We start from the raw sequence: 23,560 nt of genomic DNA on the forward strand, positions 1-23,560 counted from the left end.
AAGTTACTAATTTGTTCTTGCGCAATTTCTCCGGACATCTTTCAATTTTTGCCGTAGATAAACAAACTAGAAAATTTGCTCCCTTATCAGAATATAAGATCATGAAGTTAGACTTTAAATTAAATCAGAACCTCTCTATTCGTTTCTGTAAAGATAGAGGTAAACAGTACAGTTGTCGGCCACTTTAGAATAATTGGAACCTAAAAGATTAAAGATTATAAAGAGATACTATTAAAATGTTTAAAAGTGTTTCTTTTAAAAGTGTTTTAAATATTTTTGTATTCATAATTAAAAACATTTTAATAATATTTAATTCTTTATATTCTTTAATTTTTTAAGATGTGCATGGCCAATCATTGTAGAGTGGCCAACAACTGTACCGTTTACCCCTATTCTTTCTGGAGCTTTCACATAATTTCCGTATTTATATTTATAATTTCACATTTATCATTAACGAAGAAACACGCGTGACATCAATCTCGATGGCATAACGTGCCATGGTTCGTTCGCGTGTCGTGTTTCACAAGCTGAACATCGCCTTAATGGCCCTTCACGCTATATCGAGCGTATCGCGTATCACGATCGACGTCAGGCGCTCGTGCGTGAAAAGTATCAGCGGTTAGATAAATGTGCAACCTGCACCGTTCGCCGATTTCCTCCTTGCCCCACCCTCTAAATAATTTAACGGAGGTGTCTCGTCTCTGTTTGCGCGAGTCTGTCATCGTTTTCCCTCGTTTTACGTCCCACAACCTACTAAAGAACGATTTCCGATAATGCTGATCCAGTACGCATACATCAAACCAAGGTCGCAGTTCGGTAAGCAATGCTTCTTCGCAGAGACCGACCCGACCGTTCAGGAGAATATCCTGCCGGATACGGAACTCATGCGAAACTACGTCCGGATGAGCCATTGCCACCGTGGCGTACAGATGTCCAAGCAATTCGCTCTTCACGAGGTAAGGAAATTATTGTAAATCGCAAAAGAAAAGAATTTAAGCGAGATTGTGTGTGTTTTTATTTGTTAATTATTAATATTATTAATCTCAATTGTTAATTATTATTTATCTCAATTTTTGGTCATTATTGGTCTTTATTCTTACAAAATTATTAGTGTTCATTCGTGTAACTTTCTTTCTTATTAAAGGAATATAAATTATAATTATGTGTAATAAAGAAAATAAAATCTCCTTCTAAAAGAAGAAAATATTAGAATGTCATAGATAAATGCTGGATAAATGTTGAAAATTTTTAACAAGTAGACGTTAGAGATTATTAGATTAATATCTTAAATATGCGTCGATTACTCTGTTATTACGTTAGTATAATATAATGCTACATATCTTTAAGATGTATCATTATATCAGCTGCATAGATGATTATCCGTAAATTACGCACTGGCCAAATGCTAATGAGTTTCTATATTCGAGACTTTGTATCATAGGATTTACGGGAAAGCTGGGATTATGAAAATAGCCCCGCTGAGTCATCGTCGAACTAATTCTGCAGCAAGTTTAACGTTTGCGGCATTTAAATTCCAAGAATTAATAAACGCGTCGTGTAAATACGCCCCAACCGTGAGCCTTCCTAATATTTTTACATTTCAGGGGATCAGAGTTATGTCAGTTTAAATTAAATATTGTCTGCGATTCTCTAAAAAAAAAAAAAAAAAAAAAAAAAGCCAAATTTACGATGGAAATCCGCGGGTTTTCAATCCCCGGGAGTGCGCTAAATAAAACTCGCGGAAAGTTTAATTCAAACATAATATTGTTTCGCGGTGCATCTCGTATTAGCTTACATCGTAAACCACGTATATCTCACGATGAAAAAATTAAATATACCGCATTTAACCTCATAAAAGGATGAAGAATCAATATTTATTAGCATTCCTTTGACGACATATGCCATAAACATATAAATTTTTCGTAAAAATGCCTCATATAAATTGTTTATGCGAACAATTCCCATAATACGAATAAGAATTTGCGGAAGGTAAGCTGCGCCACGATGAAAATATAGATTAATGTGAAATACAGTGTGAAATACAGCGAAAGTGGACATAAGAGATTGCGCGTTTTCTCTTTAAGTAAACCATTTAACACCGTGACGCGTTTCTCAAGGGTACTCAAGTGTTAAATGTGGGGTGTTACGTTTTACATTTTGCAATAAAAAAACGGTTAGAAATGGAGAGACTTTTATAACTTCATCGTTACGCGCACAGCTCGCTGATATCTCTTTTTATTTTTACGTTAGATGCAGACTGCTCATAAGGTAACAAAGGAGAGCGGGATGTTACACTTGGAGGGCGGTTGGCCTAAGGAGATAAACGTGAAGGACGACGAAGCCGTGCTGAGATTTCGTCGGCGCGTGGTGAAGGACGAGTATTGGGCGCCGAAGATGAAGAGCCTCATTGACGTGAGCTCACTTTGAAATATATCTATTATAAAATATCCTCTTAATCATTTCAAGCGCGTTACACGGAAAATAAATTATTTGTGTAAGATATCGATGTTTGCTGTTCAATTTCTGGTATAACTTTCTTGATATTCTTAATGTCGGAATTTCGAAAACATAGTCAATTAAAGTTAAAACGAATAATCTAAGAAGATTTAAAATATGTATGTTATACATGTAATCTTAGTTAAAGTAAATGCATTTACTCTAAATATCCCTTAATGCGAAAAACCTAGTATAAGATAAGAGGATTAGGTAGTAATCCTGTTATCAATTTATTAACTTATTCGCTTAGCCTATGGAATGCTGTGTACTGCAGAATAATGCGATCAACATCTACGAGAATTACTTTGACGATATGGAACCGACTGCACTCGTTCTTCCCCGTAGTATAAGGTATGTTGCATTTTTTGTCGCTATATAAAAGAAAAGCAGCAGTTCTCACAATTTTAGAAAACTTACTTGTAACGAAAAAAAAAAAGATTAAAATTGTCATTTTCAAATTGTTTTCTTTAAGCTGGAATATCCGACAAGAAACATGCTAATCTTTTTATCGCTTCCTTATTGCAAACTCGTCTAAAATACACTTGTTTTGTCGGCAGATCACTTGTTTTTTTTCTAACCAATTGGAATAAATTAAACTGCAAATCCCGCTTTCGCCAATATCCGAGGAATATTCAAAGTCTCGTTTCAACGTGCCTGACACAAGCTTCCACGGACGAGTTAAATCTCTCTCTGCAAATCGCGGTCACGTACGGAATTATCATACGACGCATATCTTCGGGACTGATGCCGCTCGTGCGACACGTTCTTGTAGACATAAGGAATAGGATCTCCTGGATCTCGTAAATCCGGAGACAAATTCTGTGCATTAAAACGTAAAAAAAAAGAACGTCGATAGCCAGAGAAATACGAGATAGTTGCTCCGATTAATATATATATTCGTATAATTCCTTTTAGATCTAAAATCCATCTACGAACTTGTCGTTACTCACTATTCCGCATTGTCGCGCATTTTGTATGAAAACCCGGTAACTTATTTATAGGACGGAAAATCCATAAATCGATGCGACGTCTTGCTAGACGACGATGCTGTCATTGAGAAGCTCGCGGGGAAGCTCTCTTATATCTCGTCGGCTTTTCGTCTTTCCATGCTTGTTTAACACGAGTTGCAATTTTTCACCGTCTTTTTCCTCACGCGTCCAAACACGTGTTGCGCCTCTCTTAGATGCCTCACGCGATTTTCGAATTGATCCGCTTTTCTTCTATGTGTCACTCCGTGAGCTTCTAAATATCGCTGTATTCGACTAGCGCTTGGATTTACTAATGCATCTCTACCTCCACGAAAAAAATTTGAAGACTTTTTAAAAAAGCGACAGCAAACCAAATAAAAAACATTTGTTTAAACTTGTTCTAGAATAAAAATTTCAAAAAAATGTTTTCTTTTCTTTTTGAAATCAGAAAACAATTATAAAAGAATAAAAGAAGCAAAAATTCGAGTTTAACGTTATGTTTTAACGAAGTTACATAGCATACAAAAATAGAAAGAAAGCCTTGATCTATTTTTTGGCAATATTGTCCTAAAGACAATGTTATTTACGTATCCGAAAAATTTTCAAACTAAAGCGGACAATTTTGGTCGCGATCGCGAGGAAAAATTCGAAGCGAGCGAGGTAATAAGAAGTTACTTCGCTTCGAACGTAAACAGTATCCATACGTTTCCGCGCATTCTAACGAAGAATCTACGGCTGTCGTTACAATTAATCGCTTCGTGAAGGGTATCGCCAAGCGGACGAAACAAAAAGAACGACGTCTGCAACGTGTAAAAGCAACGGCGTTATCGCGTCGCCGAGAGGATGATTTACGCGCATCGAGAATGGGAAAAAAGATAAAAAGAAAGAAATGAATTTCCGCCGGTTCGCGATTTTGCGCGAATTTTTACGGGAGCTTTAATTTTCTTTTTCCCAGAACCTCAAACATGTATGTCGATCCGCAACCTATCGTAAGACCAATCAATCACCTGTCGTGGTCGCCAGGTGCACAGAATCGATTGGCTGCCGCCTACTCTTTCATGGAGTTCGAGATGAAATCGTCCAACGTGAATTCTTCCTCTTACATATGGGATATCGGTATGTTTTTATTTTACTACCGTGCTACAACGCGTATTTTATCCACTAATGAAAATATCATCAAAGAAAATACGAAACTTTCGCGATATTTTAAAATGGATTTACCTGAAAATCTAGTGTATTTTTTTTACAAGTAATAATATTTATGTTATTGCAGTGCTCGATATACGGAAATTTAACAATGTATGATTGAAATTGGATCATGAATTCAGCTTTAAAATGCAAGCGTTTTTTTTTTTTTTTTTATTATTGTTTCAATATTCATTTTAATATTTCAATCTATCAAATATACGTTTTTGCAGTACTCCGCGTGATGTATTTTCTTGCCCACTGTTTCTGAATTTTATTGAATTTTCCCATACTAATGCAATATACCGTGATAGAGATTTTTTTTTAGAATGTCGAATCTGACACGTTTTACAACGTATCGGAAGCATGTTTCATTATGTCGTCGTCAAACGCGACCTGTCACACGCTCGTCCCGGTTCCGGTCGCGGAAATCGATTGGTCGTTTCAAAGTCCTTCATAATATTTGAAATGCGTCTCACTGACATGAATCTTTATATATCTACACCAAACGTTGGTATACGCATGCGTGTTGTTTATGCGGCGCGTTTGTTATTGACAGAAACATATCACATGACAAAAACAACCGCGTATAAAGCCGAACGTATTTCCAGTAACATGATTTCTAGTAGGATAATATGGCAAAATAACAAAATGTTTTTCACAGCTAACGCAAATCTGAAAAAAAAATCTCACAAAAAAATATAAAATTGAAAGTAAAATAACTAGTGATTAGCAATAGAAATATTTTCGAGGATTCCATATTAAAAGCATGATATTTGCGCGTTTAGCTCGTTCATAACACGATACTTCTTTAATTGGAAAGAATTTTTACCGTTACCAACCAAATTTTACCACTATTAAAAATATTGAAATATCGAGAAAAATATTTTTAAGTGTTTGCCAGTTTTTAATACTCTAGGTAAATTTTATCAATTGTGTATTGCAAACAATTGAGCAAATAAAATATTTATTTTTTTTTTTATTTTTATGTATAGATTTCGAAAAAAAAGAGAATTCTTTGAGCAAAAAAATTGATTTGGTCACTTGTTTATTTAACAGCATTAAATTTTCAGAAAAAAGTTTATAATTCTGTGTCGTCGCAGAGAACCCAAATACACCGGTGATGTGCTTGAGATCATCGTCGCCGTTAATAATCGTCGAGTTTAATCCGCGCGATCCGTCGATGCTGATTAGCGGACTGATGTCTGGCCAAGTGTGCAACTGGGACATCCGAATTGGGGATGGGCCAGTGCAAATGTCCCATCGTCAGTTTAGCCACAGGTATCTATCTATCTCCGAATGGGGAAGTTCCTCGGGACTTGCACCTATCCGCCGAGATTATTGGCCAGAACTCTGACGTGCTTGACTTTGATGTATGGCCTGTGGAATCGCAAATATCCTCCGAGAGAAACGCCGCAAAGCCGTGCAAACGGTAGTCTCTGATACCGAGATTAATACAGCTCTTGATATATGACATGCATCGACAAGAACGTGTTAACACCGATTAGAAACACATGAACACTTCTGTATGAGATATAAGTCAGAAAAGTTGCTACGTAATTTTGTGTTCGAGTTCACGTAATTAGCGTTTAACGTTGTCGCTTGAAAGATTTGTATATCCTCAAATAATTTTAATAATTTTTTTTCTTTTGCTTTAAATAATATCAATCGCAAAACAATTAATTATTAAATGAATAATCATGATTTTCTTAATAATGTTGCATCACCGTTAAACTGTCGGAAAATTATATTACGATATCATTAATTAAGATAAAATAAAAAGCAAGCACAGCAAAACGCCGCTTAGCTTTACTAGAAGCTGCGACCGCACTGACGCTTATAGAATTTCACCTCTGCGATAATTACTGAAAACACGCCAATTAAACGGCGCAGACTCCGTGAAAGAATAATGTTCGTAAAGTGATTCGCAGCCGATGAGGGGTTACGGATCGTTGCAATTTATACGTTTCGTAAACGCGGTCGCAATTTCTGCCGTCGTCGTGGCAAAATGTTTCCAAAGAGCCTGCCGTTTCGCTGCCAAATTGTAACTCCGTCACTCCCGTTTCTTCCCCCCGTTCTCTCTCTCTTTCTCTCTCCGACGACGACGACGATGCGCGAAAGAAACCCGGCGAACCAGGCGTTCTGGATCCAATCCAAGACCAACACGGAGTTCCTCTCGGCATCCACCGACGGTACGATTAAGTGGTGGGATATCAGGAAGATGAGGCAACCGACCGACGAGCTGGTGATGGATCTGGATGATCCGCTTCGAGCGGATATCGTTCGCGCGATCGGAGTCACAAAGCTGCAATACGAACCGACGATAGGGCACAAATTCCTGGCCGGTATGGAGAATGGCATGGTGATCAACGTTAGACGGAAACTTGCGAATTCGGTCGATAAACTGGCAATGAGGTTCAATTGTCACGTTGGCCCTGTCATCGCCATCGATCGAAGCCCCTTCGCGACGAAGAATTTCCTCACCGTGGGCGACTGGACTGTCAAAATTTGGACGGAGGATACCGCCAAGGAGGGTAGCTTGCTCACCATCCGGTTAGATCCATTACATTCAATTGACTTAAATCGACTAGCCTCGCGAATTAAAGCTAGAAATCTTTGTAACTTAAAATCGCTTAAGTTATAAGTGTGTTGTAGAATTTTTTCTTTTATCTAATTTTCACTCTGATATAAATTTGCTATGTATATTAAGAATATACAGACGCTAGACTATAGTATGCATTATTATCAGCACCATTGTGTGTCGTATATCTGACTATAAATTAGCATACAAAGAGTAGAATACAGTTATGAATACTTAGCGCGAAACAAAGCGAAGCAGCTATTCACGTAAACAGGATGATATATCTCGCGGTTTCTACGTTCGACTAATGTCTTGTTTATCAGCGTCGAAGCTCTCCATTGTCATTTTTGTCGGCGTAGTTCCCGAAGTTAATGTTGTTATCGTGTCGCGGAGCGTATGCTCGGTAAAGAGGAAGTAAAGGATGCAATTTTGTGCGCACAGCGAACAGAATACTGATTTACGCGGAGGTTGCTGGAGCAGGTCCAGGTACTCGGTGTTCTTCACCATAAACGCGACGGGTCTGTTGGAGGTATACGACATTTTGAATGGCGTGGATACGCCAGTGACTACGTTTCGTGTCTGCAATGACCGTCTCACGGCCATCGCGCCCCACGAGAACGGTCAGCTCCTGGCAGTCGGCAGTCACGACGGCAATATATATCTGGTGGAATGCTCCGAAGGACTCATTGTCAACACTAAAACTGACAAGGCGAACCTTACTGCTGTGGGTGTTTCCAAAAATTTTATTATCGAAAAAAGGGCAATAACCAGATAGCTATATGTATTTTAGAAAAAAATCTTGGAAAAGATATGAACGATTCAAATTTAATTTAAACGTTCGCATCTGAAGTACAAACGTAAAGATTTTATCAATGGTTTATATCATGTTATCTGATGTAACAAATTTGGATTTTATCGGTTGTTATTCTTTTCGAATTCATATATTTCGCGAATTTGCATATTCTAACTTTGATCTTACGTTGATCGAAGACGAAAGGCAATGTATTTTTACTGCAGTATCTCGAGAGCTGCGGTCGTTTCGAGAAGACCGTTGACACGCGATTGAAGGAAATACGCTTGATGCAAGCTGGCGTTCACGAGGATTCCACAGCGGACCACTTGACGTTCGTATCAAAGAACAGACATAAGAAGGGAAACAATAAGGAGAAAAATAAGAACAGGGCGCAGGTTAAAGAAAAGGTCGAGCACTCTATGAAAAAATCTCGGATGAGAAAGTTGGAAAAGGACGACACGTTCTTCGAGGAAATGACGGAATCAGAAGCGGCATTTTTTCAAACAGTAAAAAAAGTAAAGAACAACTTAAGTAGCCGAGAAGAAGAAAAGATGCATTTTCCACGGGCACAAGATTTTCTCTGCTGTTTAAGACGCGTATTTTCGCGTCTCTTGAAACATTAATGATCTTTGCTATATATAGACTAGCGTTTCCAAGAATAATGCATCATTCTTCTACTTTAAAATGTTAACATTTCATTGCAACATGTGTACAATATCGAAACAGATTTAATTATTACTATCCATTCCTATTTAGATAAAAAAATTGAGCGTCTTATTTTTAAAATGTTTTTACATTAATAAATAGTTATATCTATAATTCACTATGTTATGCAAATCTTTACAAGAAGTTTGAAATCAATGTCTTTTCAGGAACTTGAAAGTTATTCAAGACTGGATCCCGAAACCGAAGAAATGATCAGTCTTATGCAGGAAACACCGCGTAAGAAAAAGATAATTGCACGCGAACCGGTGACGGTAAAGAATAAAATTGCCAAAATTGCGCCAAAGCAACATAAATTTGTCAGCGAAGAAAGGACAAGAGCGGCGAGACCGAAATCCCCGAGATCCTTGATAGAAGAAATAGAAGTTGACAAGGAAGAAGATGGCGAAAGAGCGGTTACAACGTTAGAAGCGCCATTCGCAAAACCGAGAAAGACTGTGAAGATTGTGAAGAAACGTCGCGGAGAGGAGATCTTGAGCAAAGTCTGCGCCGTCGAGGTCTGTAAGCCGGAAATCTGTTGCGCAGACCTGGAAGGTAAGCTTCCGTTTCCGACGACAAGCGCAAACGTCGTTTCACGGGGGATCGGTAAGGCGATCTATTTTTTTTTCGTTTTCTATGCGTCGCTCGGAACATCGTGGACGGACAAGATAATGAGATCTCCCCTCGAAGCCGAGCGTGATCCGATAATACCTTCCTCAGCTGCGCGCGGCTTTATTTGAGTCCGGCAATGGCGGCATTATGTAATTTTCTTTCATATATATTATTTGAGCACCGGCAGCGACAACGTGGTAACAAGAAATATCGCGGCGGACAGATTGATAGCGCTGCGTGGTGCGAAAAAATGCGGGGGAGAGAAGATAATTTCGTAAAAAACGCGATTTCGATGGAAAACCGCGATCAAAACCGCGCGAATGCGCTACGTCAGGTGGAAACATTGATAAACGTTCATTGTTCTGATTCGTTCGTGTTCACGCCGGGTTTCCCCCCATCGACATTGCGTTTCGCTGATCCGGCAGCAGCGGGAGACGTCTCCATGGCGCGACACAATCGGACAGCTTAATTAAGAACGTCGCTGTCGCGATTGCGGTCGGTTTCAAAGCCTAGCCGTATGCGTCTATCCAAACTGCGTCCCAGTTAGATTAATGCGCTAAACTCGGGGATCTACATCGTTGCTACATCGTTGCCGTTTCTCTTTGGCCATTTTAGATGTGCCGGCGTATAATTGGGGATAGCAAGGGCGAAGCGTTTTCAACGCCGTTTCTTAATGAAGGACGTGCGACAAACGTCCGCGCATGAATCTGTCCAATGAGAATTTATTATCTGTTTCACTTTGCGTCATTCGTTGGCAAAAGCTTGAAGAAAAGCGCGACAGATGAAACAAAGAAGCTGCGCGTTGATAATATTTTCTCCACAATTTCTCGCGAATTCCTTTTCTACGCGAGGATCGCTGACGGAAAGATTTTATCAAACAACACTTTAAGTGCATCTGTCGTCATTTTTGCGCCACTATATTTCAGTGATTTCTTAAAGCGGATATGCGCGCGCTGCACAGCCGCAGGACCAAACTTGGGCCATTAAACTATCATTTGTTACGTACCATCAAAGATGCATTATGGTTCTGTCATCTTGCCAATAACTATGACGCGCAATATCTCGCTGACTGCTTCAGTAGAAATGTTTTTCCTCCTTTATTCTTGAAATGCCCCACTATTGAATATTAATATTCAGTAACAATGAAATATATCGTTAAGTGCATATTATTAATTTTGAGTTTATATCAATAGATATATTTTGTTGATATCTTTAAACAATATGACTAATTATTATAATGTATATTTAACTTGCTTACACTGTTAAATTTGTATATAGTGTCAAATTATATTCAGTCATTTTTAACCATTCCTATAGGTTGCCACTGCTCCTACTCAATATGTCGTTAATTTAACTAAAACAATGTAAATTGAACTAAATCAATGAAGTTGAAATAATACTATTTTGTGTTAAAATAATAAATTTCGACACACATGGTAGTTAAAAATAACAAATGTTTAACTCAAAGTATTGATTTAAATTTCATCCTTTAATATTTTGAATCTCGTTCGAATAGTAATTTAAATTAAAGATTATAATTTTTCTGCATAAAAAAAAATGTCTTTGACGCACATAGACAGAGAACAAGAATATAGTATAAAAGCAGGTGATTTTCACACAGAAGCGACTTTAACTTATAGTGACTGCTAAAATGTTATTGCGAGGGTTGTTATCGGGAGAGTCCAAAGGGTTAAGCTTAGATTGGATGTTAAATAAATGAGATAAGGGCAAGATCAACGACAGTGATAGAACAAAATTGGATAGGATGAAATCACCCTGGCGTTAGATTAGAGCAGTAAAGCGGATACCATTTGTCGTCTTCCCACCGGGCGTTTTAAATACATTGAGGGTGCATTGAAGTGTCCAGTATAATTGGTCTCGCGAGGAATATTGTAGTTCTATGACATTTCATCTAGATTATAGTGGAAGAAATAAAATGTGCCGTGTGTTGCTTTGACTGCAATATACTTAAAAATATAAACTAATTTAATTTAAAATAAAATAATTTTAAAATTGAAAAATTGTTTTTTCCAAACTTCTTAATAATTATCTTCGTAGCATATACTATTGTATTAATTTGTACTTCAATGAAGCGCAGAAATCTTGAAAATCGAATATAAAATTATTAATATGAGTAAATATTAGTTAACTTTATGAAATTTGATTTTCATAATAAAACTGGATTGGTAAATGGAAACGTAATAAAAATTAATAAAATTTATAATATAATATCAAAATAAAATTATCATAAGTACAATTAATTTTGATTCAACGTTTATTTTTTAAATTTTAGAAAAGCGGAAGGCTGAATTAAGAACCCAACTTGCTTCGGAGGAGAAGGAACCTCTGTGGGTTATCACCCAACGGCGACGTAAGTTATTCGATCATGAACAAAAGTTGCCGGAACATTCGTCCATCGGGAAGAGGAAGATCTTATTGGAGGACGAATCGCTGGCGGACGTACTCGCGGACGAAGTCGAGGAAGCCAGAAGGGAAATGCGTGCTTGGCAGGAGAGAATCGCGTTGGGTAAACGTGACTCCTGGCGGCCCCAAACGATCGAGGTTGTACACGGGAAACCAGAAGGAAAGAAGAAGGGAGCCGGGAACAGCGACGTCGAGTCGCCTGTACGAGGCGTCGTGGAGATGGGAAGATCGAATTTTCGGCAGCTCGCGGAAACGCGCTCGAAATGGAAGTCCGCGATCGAGGACGAGACTTTGCGAGCGCGCGAAGAAAGAAAGGCGAGGAAGCTCGAATTGCATCTTGAAAAGTGTGTCCAGGAAGAAGAGACGCATTCGACGCTATCCGCATATACTGACGAATCAATGAAAACGATAACAGTGACGCCGACGAAACGCGAGTATAGGGGCAGCGATCAATAATTTAACATTCGTGATGTTTTGCTGATCGCGCCGGTTCGGCAAATAATATTTAAAATTTCGACTGCGAGAACGAAGCTGAAATGTCAACCGAATTAACAGTCGAAAAATTTTCGAGCGTAACAGAAACCTGATTAATTAATTAACTCGATGCTCTACAGCGCAATTTTAATTCTAATTATTTCGCAACGTGAGGACTGCATTGGTAAACTGATTGATTACCGGGCTCTAACAAATATACACGTGTCTTGAAATATGTCATAAAAATGAAACTGTATTCAAAATATATTCGCGAAGCAATAATTTAGTTTAAGTATTTCTCGAGATATATATATCTCAAGTTCTTGAGTAAGAGAAATTACGAAGTTGTCCATTTAATCGAGGCTGCATGAAAAGACGATCTTCGAGAAGTTCGTGAGAAAGAAGTTGGCGGAGGGCACTTTATATTTGAATAGAATTGCAAGACTTTCAACGTGGCACTTCGCATAGAGAGAAACGGATCAAACAGGAACGCCGGACAAGTGATGCAGAGTACATGTATACATTCCAACGAAAAATCGAAAGAGCGGGTTCAACCGAGTGCTGAAAGCTTTAAAAACAAAATGCAAATAAAAGAAATCGGGCATTTCGAAGTGACTCGGTAATGATTCTATAACATCGTAAACGATGGACATTACGCAAAGAGTTTTCCACCTTCGCTGAAATTCTGTTCGGGCAATTCTGCAGAACTGAAGTGGTAGCGACGAGAGAGGCTCAGAGGAGGCTGAAACTTAAGACGGTAAATTGCCGAAATTACCGCGAGGATCAAAGGAGCCTGCCATTAAAGTTTCCGCTCGATTAATCGATCGCGCGGCGCATCTTGATGCGATGCTATATAGGACGAAAGCGCAGACGTGCGGAATGGATATATCACGGTTACGGACGTGTGCGACTCGCGCATCCCGAAAGATTTCGAGATGAATCTCGCCGAATTGGAAATAAAACTGGACCTGCTGTCGTGGAAAAAAAAAAGTTTTCTAAAACAGTGGGATGGAGTTTAAAAATTCAAGCGGGTACGCTCGTCGCTTAATCCGCGACAAGCATCCCGTAAAGTTTGCGGCGCATCTGAAAAACGCCGGCGATTCAACCAATATATAAATTAAATTATGGAAATCGTTCTGGCGCTGACTGCAAGAATCGATTTTTATTTCGCGATACGCAAGTAAAAGACTTTGAGTGGATAAAAACGAATATTTTCTACCATTTCTCCGATAGAAGAATTTTTTTTCAAACAATTAAACCTTCATTAATTGGTCGTACATTTATCTGGAAAATATATACTTTTATCTTTTAGAAATGTTATGTGTATAATATAAATCGACTCAAACGCACTGAATTCTTAATTAACTCCAGGAACATAAAGAATAAAAAAGCATATTAAATGTAATAAAATAATATTCCAAAATGAAATTGTGCATCACAAACATACACAAATGCGCACATACACATACACTTAATATATGTGTATGTGTGTGTGTACATAAATGCATTGTCAAAAGAAATGCAGATCAAAAAGCGATGTAAAAACATTTCGCCGGCGATTCCGAGCAATGCAAAGAAATGTTTAAAGAAGAAATGCGTCAGTCAAGAGATCAATTAATCAATGCCAGGATCGCGGGGGACGAGCGAAATCTCGAATATGCATTCCGCGCGAAATTAGCGAATCGCAGGGTTCGGCTTTCTGCCCGACACACAAAGGAGGAAAGTTCGAAGTGAAGAGTTAAGGATGGAAAGTTGAGCGGGAGCCGAAGCAAATGGATGGCGTACCTACCGCGTCTCATGGAAGAATCATGAGACGATTCCCGCCACTCGTGTCTTACGGAAAACTTGCGTTCTCGTATAGAAAAGCCGCGCGACCCTGATTGAAAGGATTCGCGCGGAATAGCTCTTGGCTCGTGAATTCCTGCAGAGGAACGCGCTCAACCTGAAAACACTTTGACGACGACAATACTTTTGTAGACGCAGGAGAACTCAATAAGCAAATTCATCAAATTTCAGTTGTAGTAAGAAAAATATTGTTCCGAATTGAGATTATACATAGTCTCCGGCGAAGAGATTTTGACTTTTCATGCACCGAGCCGATACGTTCTTTTTTATCTTCTTCCTATCGGTGATAAACTTTTATTTCTGGTTGAAAAGAAAATGGTTCCTGGACAATAAACCACATCTCATTATGCATGTGCAGACTCTAAGAGATAAAAAGTGTTGGCAACAACGAATTCTACAAATGGCCTAGTTTTTCGTAATCGGTTAGCCGGGTCTCGTTTAGGTTCTTTATTTGCTCGGTAAATCCTGCTGGAAAACTACAGGTGTAGCGCGGATTAGCAAATCGATAGACACTCGAGAAACGTACCGTAACTATCGAGTCTTTCGTGTTGCAACTCACCACTCCATTTCGTATAATTCCTATTGAAACTATACTCGATTTGCGAAACCGTTGTAAAACGTAGCAACAATAAAACAAACCGTAGAAATTCTGAAAAACGTTACATTGAAACGTTATACATTAAAATATACATTTTTGTATAAGTCTAAATATACATCTTTGTACACCTGTATTGATAAAACAATTTATCTTGAAATCTTTTTGAATGTTTTTAATAAATAATAATGTGGCAAAAAATTATTTGTGTATTTCTTTAAATGTTTCATGTGCTATATATGTGCGATTCCGTTGCAATCCCATCATTTCAAAAAGATACATCGGATACAATTTTTCAACAATCAGTTGTACATCTGTGTTAGTCCGTAGATTGTACTAATGCTAGCGCAACGTGGTGTATGAATCCAAAAACAATACGAATTCTTCGCCTCCGTTGATGATTGTTGGTCGAACGTGGTCGGCGGAAACTAACAAACGGATGCCGCGGCCATTAGCTGATGAGGGCATCGCAGTTCATCGAGCCCTACAAATTGAGATCGGAAATTACAATGTATGAGGAGAAAAAGCTGGTCAGAGAGGAACCTCAAGTCGGGAAAACAACAGGTCCTTTCAAATGCTAAACGACCTACTACGATATAGAGTAACTATGCTGCATATTTATAATCACGAAGGAACTCAACTAAATCAGTTTTGAAATGTAATACAAGTCAATCGATAAATCTCGAGGGTCAATTAGGTATTCATGATATTTCATTTCTAACCACAATTCATATAAGGAACTTGGATGATAAGACGTTTAATACTTCATGCTTCATACAATTAAACATTAAAATTAACACTGATTCGGAAATTTAATTCCACTTTATGGGCAATCAAAAAAAGAAAACAAATTTGCTGCCAATTAAGCTTACAATTATTTTAATTTTAATTTAATTTATTTGCTACTTATAAATTTCTAAATATAGAAATGCTAATTTACATTAATATTATCCAGCGTCGTAATAGCAATTTGACACTGCTAAATGTGTAGCACCGTGTGATGAAACATGTATGAGCATATATACATAAATCACCATAATATTTGCGTTGACTAATAAAAATATCAGTATAATATGCGCGCTTCATCGCATCATGCGGCAGTAGATGTTTTATGGTTTTTTATTTTTATTTAAAAAAAAGTTTTCAGCGAACCGATCAAAACACTCAATTCCATATGCTCATATTTTCATGTATCTGGTGTATCGTTTCATGGAAACTCGTAAACTATTAAAGCTGCGTCTACATACAATCAATATTATTGATGCAATATCTTGTGTAAATAATGCTGATATCACGAGATATAATATTGATATCAATATAGACACGGTCAATAATTGCGCAATATGAAGTTACTGTAATTTCATCGATCGCTTCAGAGCCAAAAAAGAATTACGATAAATTCAAACGCTATAGGATAGAAAAAAATAACATTCCTTTCATTTAAACAGGTTTTGCATAAAACAATCTTAATCAGATCAAATAAAAAGTCTTATTAGATTTAAAATAAATTAAAAGAAATTCCAGAATGTTTATCTTCAAAACAGTGGCTTTTTTGTGGAATTTATTAAATTTTTTGATCATACGTGAGCAATCCTTCATGTAGAAGACGTGACAAGCATGCTGACGCTGGACGCACAACAAAGAGTATAGATAGAACGATTGTTAAGATGAAGTAGTTACATCAGCGATTCTCGATGAACTATAAGTATATTAATATAAAAAGAGCAGAAATCTTGATTGCAACCTTCACCGATTAACCAGTGTCTTTTATTCGTTCAATCAGCTCGGTCGAAAAAACGAGAGATTCGTATAAATGAAATTAAATAAGTTTTATAGCTCAAGGATGTGCGATTGATGAAGATGTAAAAATTCAAGCTTTGTTTTATTTCTTTTGTGTTTAATTTGAGAAATAATTTTTTCACTTCTTTTAATTGTGATAAAAACATTTAATCATATAGAAGAATGCTCATAGAAAAACATTTTTGCAAAACATTGCATCTTCGGAAGAGAAATATCATAAGGTCTGTTCATTTTAGCTGAATTTCTTGCACGGTTCTTCATCTTTCCTCTTTTTCTTTTCATGTTGGAGAGAAAAAGAGAAAAGGTGAACTGTGCAAGAAGTTCAGCTAAAACGAATAAGCCTATTGAAAAATTAATTTTCAGAGAATTGTAAAGTTCAATTAAATCTGTAAAATTACAATTATAGCGGACAATGTTTGATAACCAATGTTCAAACCCATAGTTTGAATTTTTATTGTAAATCTAATTGGCATCGTTATTTCGGAGAAGAGTTTTATTTTAATTATTATAATTTTCTTAAAAAATTATACCGCTGTAATATCTTTTTTCTCAAATGTAGAATTTTATATTAAGAAAAAAAACGATAAATATTAATCGAATCAGAAGAAAAACCGATCGTGCACAATTTCACACGGGAAAACACATGTGGGAATACACACGTGTGACACTTTCGAAAGATTCGCTGATTCCTCTCACATTTTAAATATTGATTTCAAAAACTTTACGCGCGCGAGAGTCAGAATCGTCAGTTTAGTTCGGTGAAAACGATATAATGGAGATCAAACAAATTTTTCTGAAAACACGCGCCGAATTTGGCAAGCAATGCATCTTCGACATATGCGGCCCGCAACTGGACGAGGAGATCAAGCCGGATCCTGACGCTATGGCTCGTTACATTATAAGGTCTCGCTGCAACGTCGGCGTGCAGCACAGCAAACAGTTTGCTTTGCACGAGGTTAACTATTAATAATTGATGACATTCGACACTGATTATCTGATAATCTCATTACAATTCATTAAGTGTGCAAGAAACATGTGAAAAGATTGTAAGAGTGTTCATTTCGTACTTTAATTTACAAGATTACATGCTCGAAATTTCCGTATAAAGTTCTAATAAGGACTTTAGCGTTACAATGTCGGATCCGATGTATAAAGGGGAAACTACACCTTGCGGCAACCCTCCCCTTCTCTAAACTCAGTCCAAAAACTCTACTAATATATTCGAAAATCAGCTGCATGCGCTTTACTTTAACGGAACTAGACGCAACTTGCGATAAAATTGGCGTTAGACTGACGCGCCTGACGGCGCAACATCCGCGCATCTCGCAGAGTTCACTACTTGATGCCACAAACGTGCAACTTTCTACGAAACTACGACGTGGGTACCTCACGCGAATTTTACACGACCAGCACGTTTTGTTTTATAATGAGGCAACTCAAGGCAGACATTCGACATTACTTTAAGAGCAACAACAATCTCTCACAATTTATATAACTTTAATGTCTGCATGCATTTCTGTGCGGATATATTTCAAAGCATATGGCTCTGCTATATGCTTAGACGAAATTAACCAACGTAAAATGCATATATATTATGTATGTAGTATAAAATATAAAACAATCATCCAAAATAATCATATTCGCGCTTACTTTATCGTTAATATTATATTATTTTATTGTATTGAGAAATGAGGAATAAACGAAAATGAAGTTGTCTGAACACACACATCACGATTCGATGGTCAACCCTGTGGAATTTCACATTATCGTCCTAGCGATCATTCCTATGGAATTCCAGGCTCAAACTGTCGGCAGTCAGACGAAGAGCAGTGGAATGTTTCACTTCGAGGGCGGTTGGCCGAAGGAAATCAATCCGAAAGACGAGGAAACTACAGCAAGATTTCGCAGACGAATCGAGAAAGACGAAGATTGGGCGCCGAAATTGCGTAACTTATTTCAAGTATCTATATTAAATGGATTATCGAAAATTTCTATATTATTGAGATATTCTAGAACTGAATTAATCAGAATCCTGAAAGAATAATTAATAGTAACGTCAAGAAATTAATTGATAATTAATTTCTTGATTGATTGCATGATTCTAGATATTGATATCACATCATGTTTTATTCCGAAAGACACAGAAAACATGTTGTTTTCTTTTCCATAGCAAATGGAGCACAATATTCTTCAGAATGGCGCACTTAATATATACGAACACTACTTCGACGATATGATTCCTACAGAATTGGTGAAACCTCGTAGTCTCAGGTGAAAATTTAATTTCGTCTGTTTCATCTATATTTTACATGTAGCAAATGAAGTGGTTATATATATATATGTATATATATATACCTCAAACACGAATCGATATTGTTATAATGTAAAGTAAAATAATGTAGTAAAAAGGGTGAAATATTTATGTTAAATATATTTGGCAAAAACGTTGCCGTAATCATAAAATAATAATTCGATCAGTTGAAAGGATTTCAATCGATCAAAGTTTTCATTATCATACGACACATCGATACCACGCACGGAACTTCGTGTGATTTCAGATGAACAATTTTAAAATGTATATATTCGTGGAGGACAAGAATGACTACGTTGGTTCGACCATCAAAAGATTTAAAATTTAAACCCGGGCTGAGCCCGAAGGTATCTGAACATATGTCGGGATTCCGGAGTCGTAGTGGACGCGAATGAATTATGCATCTTACCGCTAAATTTGCTTTTCTCTGGTTTAAACTAACGATTTTCTGCGCGCGCGGGAGCTGCAGGCGGCTTTAAACTTTTAGTAACTATTTAGTAATTTAACTACTTTGAAAAGAAAGTAGTGAGAATAATGATTTCTTCTTCTTTCTTTTTTTAAACGTTACGTACACACTATTTCAATAATGTAAAGTGATCGAGTGTAAACATAAAGTAAAATAATATAACATTGTTAAATTTAATATTAAAATTAATAGATGAATATTGAGGGCATGTGATAAAAACAGAGACTGATATAATACAATGAATTTCCACAACGTAAACTAGGTTACAGCAATAATACATTTGTCATGCAAACACTTTATATTAATATTGATATATATAGATATATATTACAATTATTACAAAGTCCATCATCACGTGCAACTGGCAGAACGTGGAATTTGTATTATTTTTCAAAATACTAAAATGCCATATTGAGTATATTTTGTACCATTTCAATAGTATTAATTTCTTTCGTTACTGCGTCAAAGTCAATGGCATTCTATTTCAGGACAGTGAACGTCTACGAGGATCCTCAAACGCCGGCGAGATCGGTGAACAATATTTCTTGGTCGCCAGACTCTGGCAGTAAAATGGCAGTCTCGTACTGCTTCTTTGGAATCGAGCCAGATTACAGCAACATTGCATACATCTGGCAGATTGGTAGGTGGATAAAAACCGCGCAAAAGCCTTGACTGCATTTAGACGGTGCACTTGATTACGGTTGTACAACGTTCGCAATAAGTTTCCACTCTTAACCTGCATTAACGTTTTTAGTAACGGCGATTTTTACGGCATGCAAATTGCCTCGATAAATAACAATCTCGTTTCGAGGAAATACGTGCGGTTTTTCGTATGTTAAGAACGCTTCTTTTCGACAATCGTCTAACTACTCATAATAAAACTTAGTCTTAAATTTTTATCGCATTATAAATAATGTAAATTTCTTAACAAAAAAAATATATGAGAAATATCTGCCAATATAACTCTATTATGATATAGAAGTAAATTAAATGTACAATATATATTATTGTTAAAAATAGCTAGATATTATAGAACTCTTTTAGATGAAAAATAGACATTTTTTTCTCCTCTCGAAAGAGATGTGACATTAAAAATTAGATTAAAAACAATTAAGTTAAATTAAAAGTCCTATGTAAAATTCAGTTTTAGCGATCGAATATGCGACGTCAGTTTTCTCTTGCGCGCAACGCCCATTCAGCACTCGATAAACTATTGATCAATCAAGCAGCAATGCATTGTTATTGATTAATTGAACAAAGAATGCAATATGTTTCTACATCAGCAATTACAATCATCTTACTTCTATATAACGAATAAAACACTAACCAAACAACGCACACGAATAAATCGGCCACGGAAACCCAACGATATTGCATTTCTCGCGTATAATCGGAAATGAAATGTAGCTACACTTTATTCAGCGCATGTATTTTTTAACGGTACGTCTCTAATGGCTTGAAATCGGATTTCACAAGCGTGATTTTTTAATCTTTCAAAAAATAACGCGATGTTTTTCCATTTGTTTGCACGGTCGACGACCGAACTGTCGCGAAACTGGTTCCGCATATTCGAAAAACATTACGGCAGACAATCCTAATAAGCCGTGGATGGCACTGGAGGCCCCATCTGCCACGGTGGTCAGCGAGTTTAATCCCCGAGATCCTTCCATACTTGCTAGCGGCTTGGTGTCAGGCCAAGTTTGCAGCTGGGACGTCAGGACTGGCACCACTCCGGTTCAAATGTCTCATCGTCAATTCAGTCATAGGTAATCTCGACGTGAACATGCCTGGGCGCGACGTCGGAACTTTGGGATTCATAATTCAGTATCAGAGTGCCCTGCTGTTCTTGGTCGACCGAAAGAGCCATTTCCAGCTCAACGCGGCAAGATGATGAATGATTAAAGTACTGTCGCTGTCGCGTTTCCGCCCTCAATTAAATTTCATTCTATTTTTTACACGACATTCGCCACGTCCACGTCGCGCGTGATTTTTCTTTTAACACCAACGCGCTTGCAACGACTCAATCTTCTTTATTTCATTCTATCCGTGAAAAGTGCAGCAACAGTATATACGAGAAAGATGTTCGTTCTAGCTTTAAAATATATATAATTATATGACATAAGAGAATATAATTAAATTAATAAAGGAGATATAATTAAATCCTTTTTTGTAAAATACACCGTACTTTTTGCATTTTCTAAGGGATTGCACGACGGTAGTCAAATGGATCGCTACGAAGAGTAATACGGAGTTCTTCTCGGGTTCCTCGGATGGCCGTGCGATGTGGTGGGATACTAGGAAGTTGCAAAGACCAACCGAAGTTCTTGTGTTCGATCTTCAGGCGCCAAACGAGCAGGAGATAGATCGGGCGATCGGAGTCGCGTCGGCCGACTACGAGCCCAGCGTAGGCACGAAGTTCATGTTCGGTCTGGAGAATGGCATCGTGATCAGTGGTTCGAAAAAAGCGAGAACGCCGGCCGAGAGAATGGCCTTGAGATTTAATGCTCATTACGGCCCGGTTCTTTCCGTCGATCGCAGCGGCTTCAATCCGAAGATCTTCCTGACCGTCGGCGACTCCACGGCTTGTGTCTGGGCGGAAGACACTAAGAACGGCTGTCTCGTGTCGACAAGGTATTTATTTTTCTTCTATTTAAGATCAAATGTTTGAAGAATTAAGTATAAGAATAATAACTTTTGATATTAAGTACAAGTAACTCCACAAAAATGCTTGCAATCGAAAGATGTATGAATATAATCAGATCTTCGATGAGTTAAAAATTATTCAACTAAATAATAGCTAAGTAATAATTAAAACATATTCCACTAAAACCATAAATTGAAAACTCTGATGATAAATTATTAACTTATTGTAATTCAGCAGCAAAATGCAAATCACTTGTGATAGTCAATAAATAGTTATTGATGTTAATACGTCTAGGGCAATTAATACTATTTAATATTAAAATATCAATATTAAATCAATCAATATTTAATAAATAATCATAAATATATATTAATTAATTTTTCATATCTCAAAATATATATACTATTAATTCTTATGGTAGTACGAAGAAAATCATATATATATTACAATTGTTTGTCAATTAGTAATATGGGCAGAACGTAATTGAGCCTAAGATTTTTATCATATTATTATCTATTAGATTTATGACGGAAGACGCAGTTCGCGGTTGCTGGAACAAAACGAGACACTCTATATTTTACGTCGCGACGCGTATCGGTGTGCTGACTGTGTGGGACCTTCTGATGGGCCTGCAAGAACCAATCTTGGCAGTGAAACTATGCGAGCAAAAATTAACTGCGGTTACGTCACACGAGATGGGGTCTTTATTGGCCATTGGAAATTCTGCCGGCAACGTTTATCTTGTCGAGTTGTCAGAGGCGCTATATTCGTTTGATAAAAATGATAGAAACGATCTTACGTCGGTGAGTTTGCCTTCAAGCGGCAGTCTGTTTTCTCATAAATTTGCAGTATGTGAAATTGATCTATGAGTTACAAGCGAATCACTGATAATATAAGATATAGCGTATTTTCTGACAATATACTTTATTTGAAACATCAATGATCACATTAACTTTTCGTTTTATGTATAAATTATTTTATGTTCATTATACTATAATTTTATAAAAACACAATTATTTAAAAACAGACACGAAATAAATGTAATATTCATTTACGCTTTTCCGATTCTAACCGGTTCAGTATCTGGAGAGATGTTCTCGTTTCGTGAAGGCAATAGACACGCGAATGAAAGAAATAAAATTAACTAAAACTGCCGTAGAGGAAACGTCAGAGCTTGCGTTAGTGGAACCGAAAGATAGAAAAAAGGATAGACGATTAATGAACGATCGCAATAGACGAAAACTTGAAAAAGAAAAGCAAAAAGATCTGCGAGAAAAAAGCAGAGTTATATCTAAGCGAAAGCTTAAAGATGAGTCTCCCGAACTTCAAGAGGTAGAAGACAAATTCTTTGAGATTGTAAAAAAGGTACAATATCAAAATAATTATTTAATAATTCTTAAAATAATTTAAACAATCATTTTAATTAGAATATTTTTTAAACTAAAATTTCTAATCAATCAGAAATAGCACTTAATAACTCTTTCATAACAGTCAGAAATTAAAAAGTTATACAACGAAGTTTGCATAAAGTTGTATATTATGAGTCTAAATTTTGCACAAAAATTCGTCATTTGAATATATATTTAATTTCACACGTTATTCTTCTTTCTTTCAACGTTTTATTTTCTTGGTGTAATAAAATTTCAAATATATCACTCGCGGTC

General features: G+C 36.9%; 3 protein-coding genes across 6 annotated transcripts in view; 2 read left to right on the top strand and 1 right to left on the bottom strand.

The window, feature by feature from the left end:
• The window catches only part of LOC139814096 (furin-like protease 1), a 226,583-nt gene that overhangs the window by 44,418 nt on the left and 158,605 nt on the right, over window positions 1-23,560 (bottom strand). The gene's annotated exons all lie outside the window — the stretch shown is intronic.
• Window positions 835-14,865, top strand: LOC139814968 (dynein intermediate chain 3, ciliary-like). Its single transcript, XM_071781516.1, has 10 exons — window positions 835-956; window positions 2,251-2,412; window positions 2,747-2,847; window positions 4,420-4,580; window positions 5,753-5,930; window positions 6,771-7,202; window positions 7,672-7,954; window positions 8,248-8,538; window positions 8,896-9,280; window positions 11,631-14,865. The coding sequence occupies exons 1-10, from the start codon at window positions 885-887 to the stop codon at window positions 12,215-12,217; spliced, it is 2,652 nt and encodes an 883-aa protein (XP_071637617.1). The 5' UTR covers window positions 835-884; the 3' UTR covers window positions 12,218-14,865.
• On the top strand, window positions 17,044-23,306 carry LOC139814838 (dynein axonemal intermediate chain 2-like). The gene is made up of 9 exons (XM_071781329.1): window positions 17,044-17,430; window positions 18,274-18,435; window positions 18,646-18,746; window positions 19,067-19,133; window positions 19,721-19,892; window positions 20,841-21,018; window positions 21,455-21,883; window positions 22,417-22,750; window positions 22,971-23,306. The coding sequence occupies exons 1-9, from the start codon at window positions 17,248-17,250 to the stop codon at window positions 23,304-23,306; spliced, it is 1,962 nt and encodes a 653-aa protein (XP_071637430.1). The 5' UTR covers window positions 17,044-17,247.

The sequence above is a fragment of the Temnothorax longispinosus genome, chromosome 6 (assembly GCF_030848805.1).
Source record: "Temnothorax longispinosus isolate EJ_2023e chromosome 6, Tlon_JGU_v1, whole genome shotgun sequence".
Classification (NCBI taxonomy): domain Eukaryota; kingdom Metazoa; phylum Arthropoda; class Insecta; order Hymenoptera; family Formicidae; genus Temnothorax; species Temnothorax longispinosus.

Excerpts from the sequence above, each read along its gene's own strand:
- LOC139814838 (XM_071781329.1), top strand. The coding sequence starts at position 17,248 with ATGGAGATCAAACAAATTTTTCTGAAAACACGCGCCGAATTTGGCAAG. Across the intron at positions 17,431-18,273 it reads AACAGTTTGCTTTGCACGAG|GCTCAAACTGTCGGCAGTCA; the intron begins GTTAACTATTAA and ends ATGGAATTCCAG. Across the intron at positions 19,134-19,720 it reads AACCCGGGCTGAGCCCGAAG|TCAATGGCATTCTATTTCAG; the intron begins GTATCTGAACAT and ends ACTGCGTCAAAG.
- LOC139814968 (XM_071781516.1), top strand. The coding sequence starts at position 885 with ATGCGAAACTACGTCCGGATGAGCCATTGCCACCGTGGCGTACAGATG. Across the intron at positions 5,931-6,770 it reads CATCGTCAGTTTAGCCACAG|AAACCCGGCGAACCAGGCGT; the intron begins GTATCTATCTAT and ends GATGCGCGAAAG. Across the intron at positions 9,281-11,630 it reads CTGTTGCGCAGACCTGGAAG|AAAAGCGGAAGGCTGAATTA; the intron begins GTAAGCTTCCGT and ends TTTAAATTTTAG.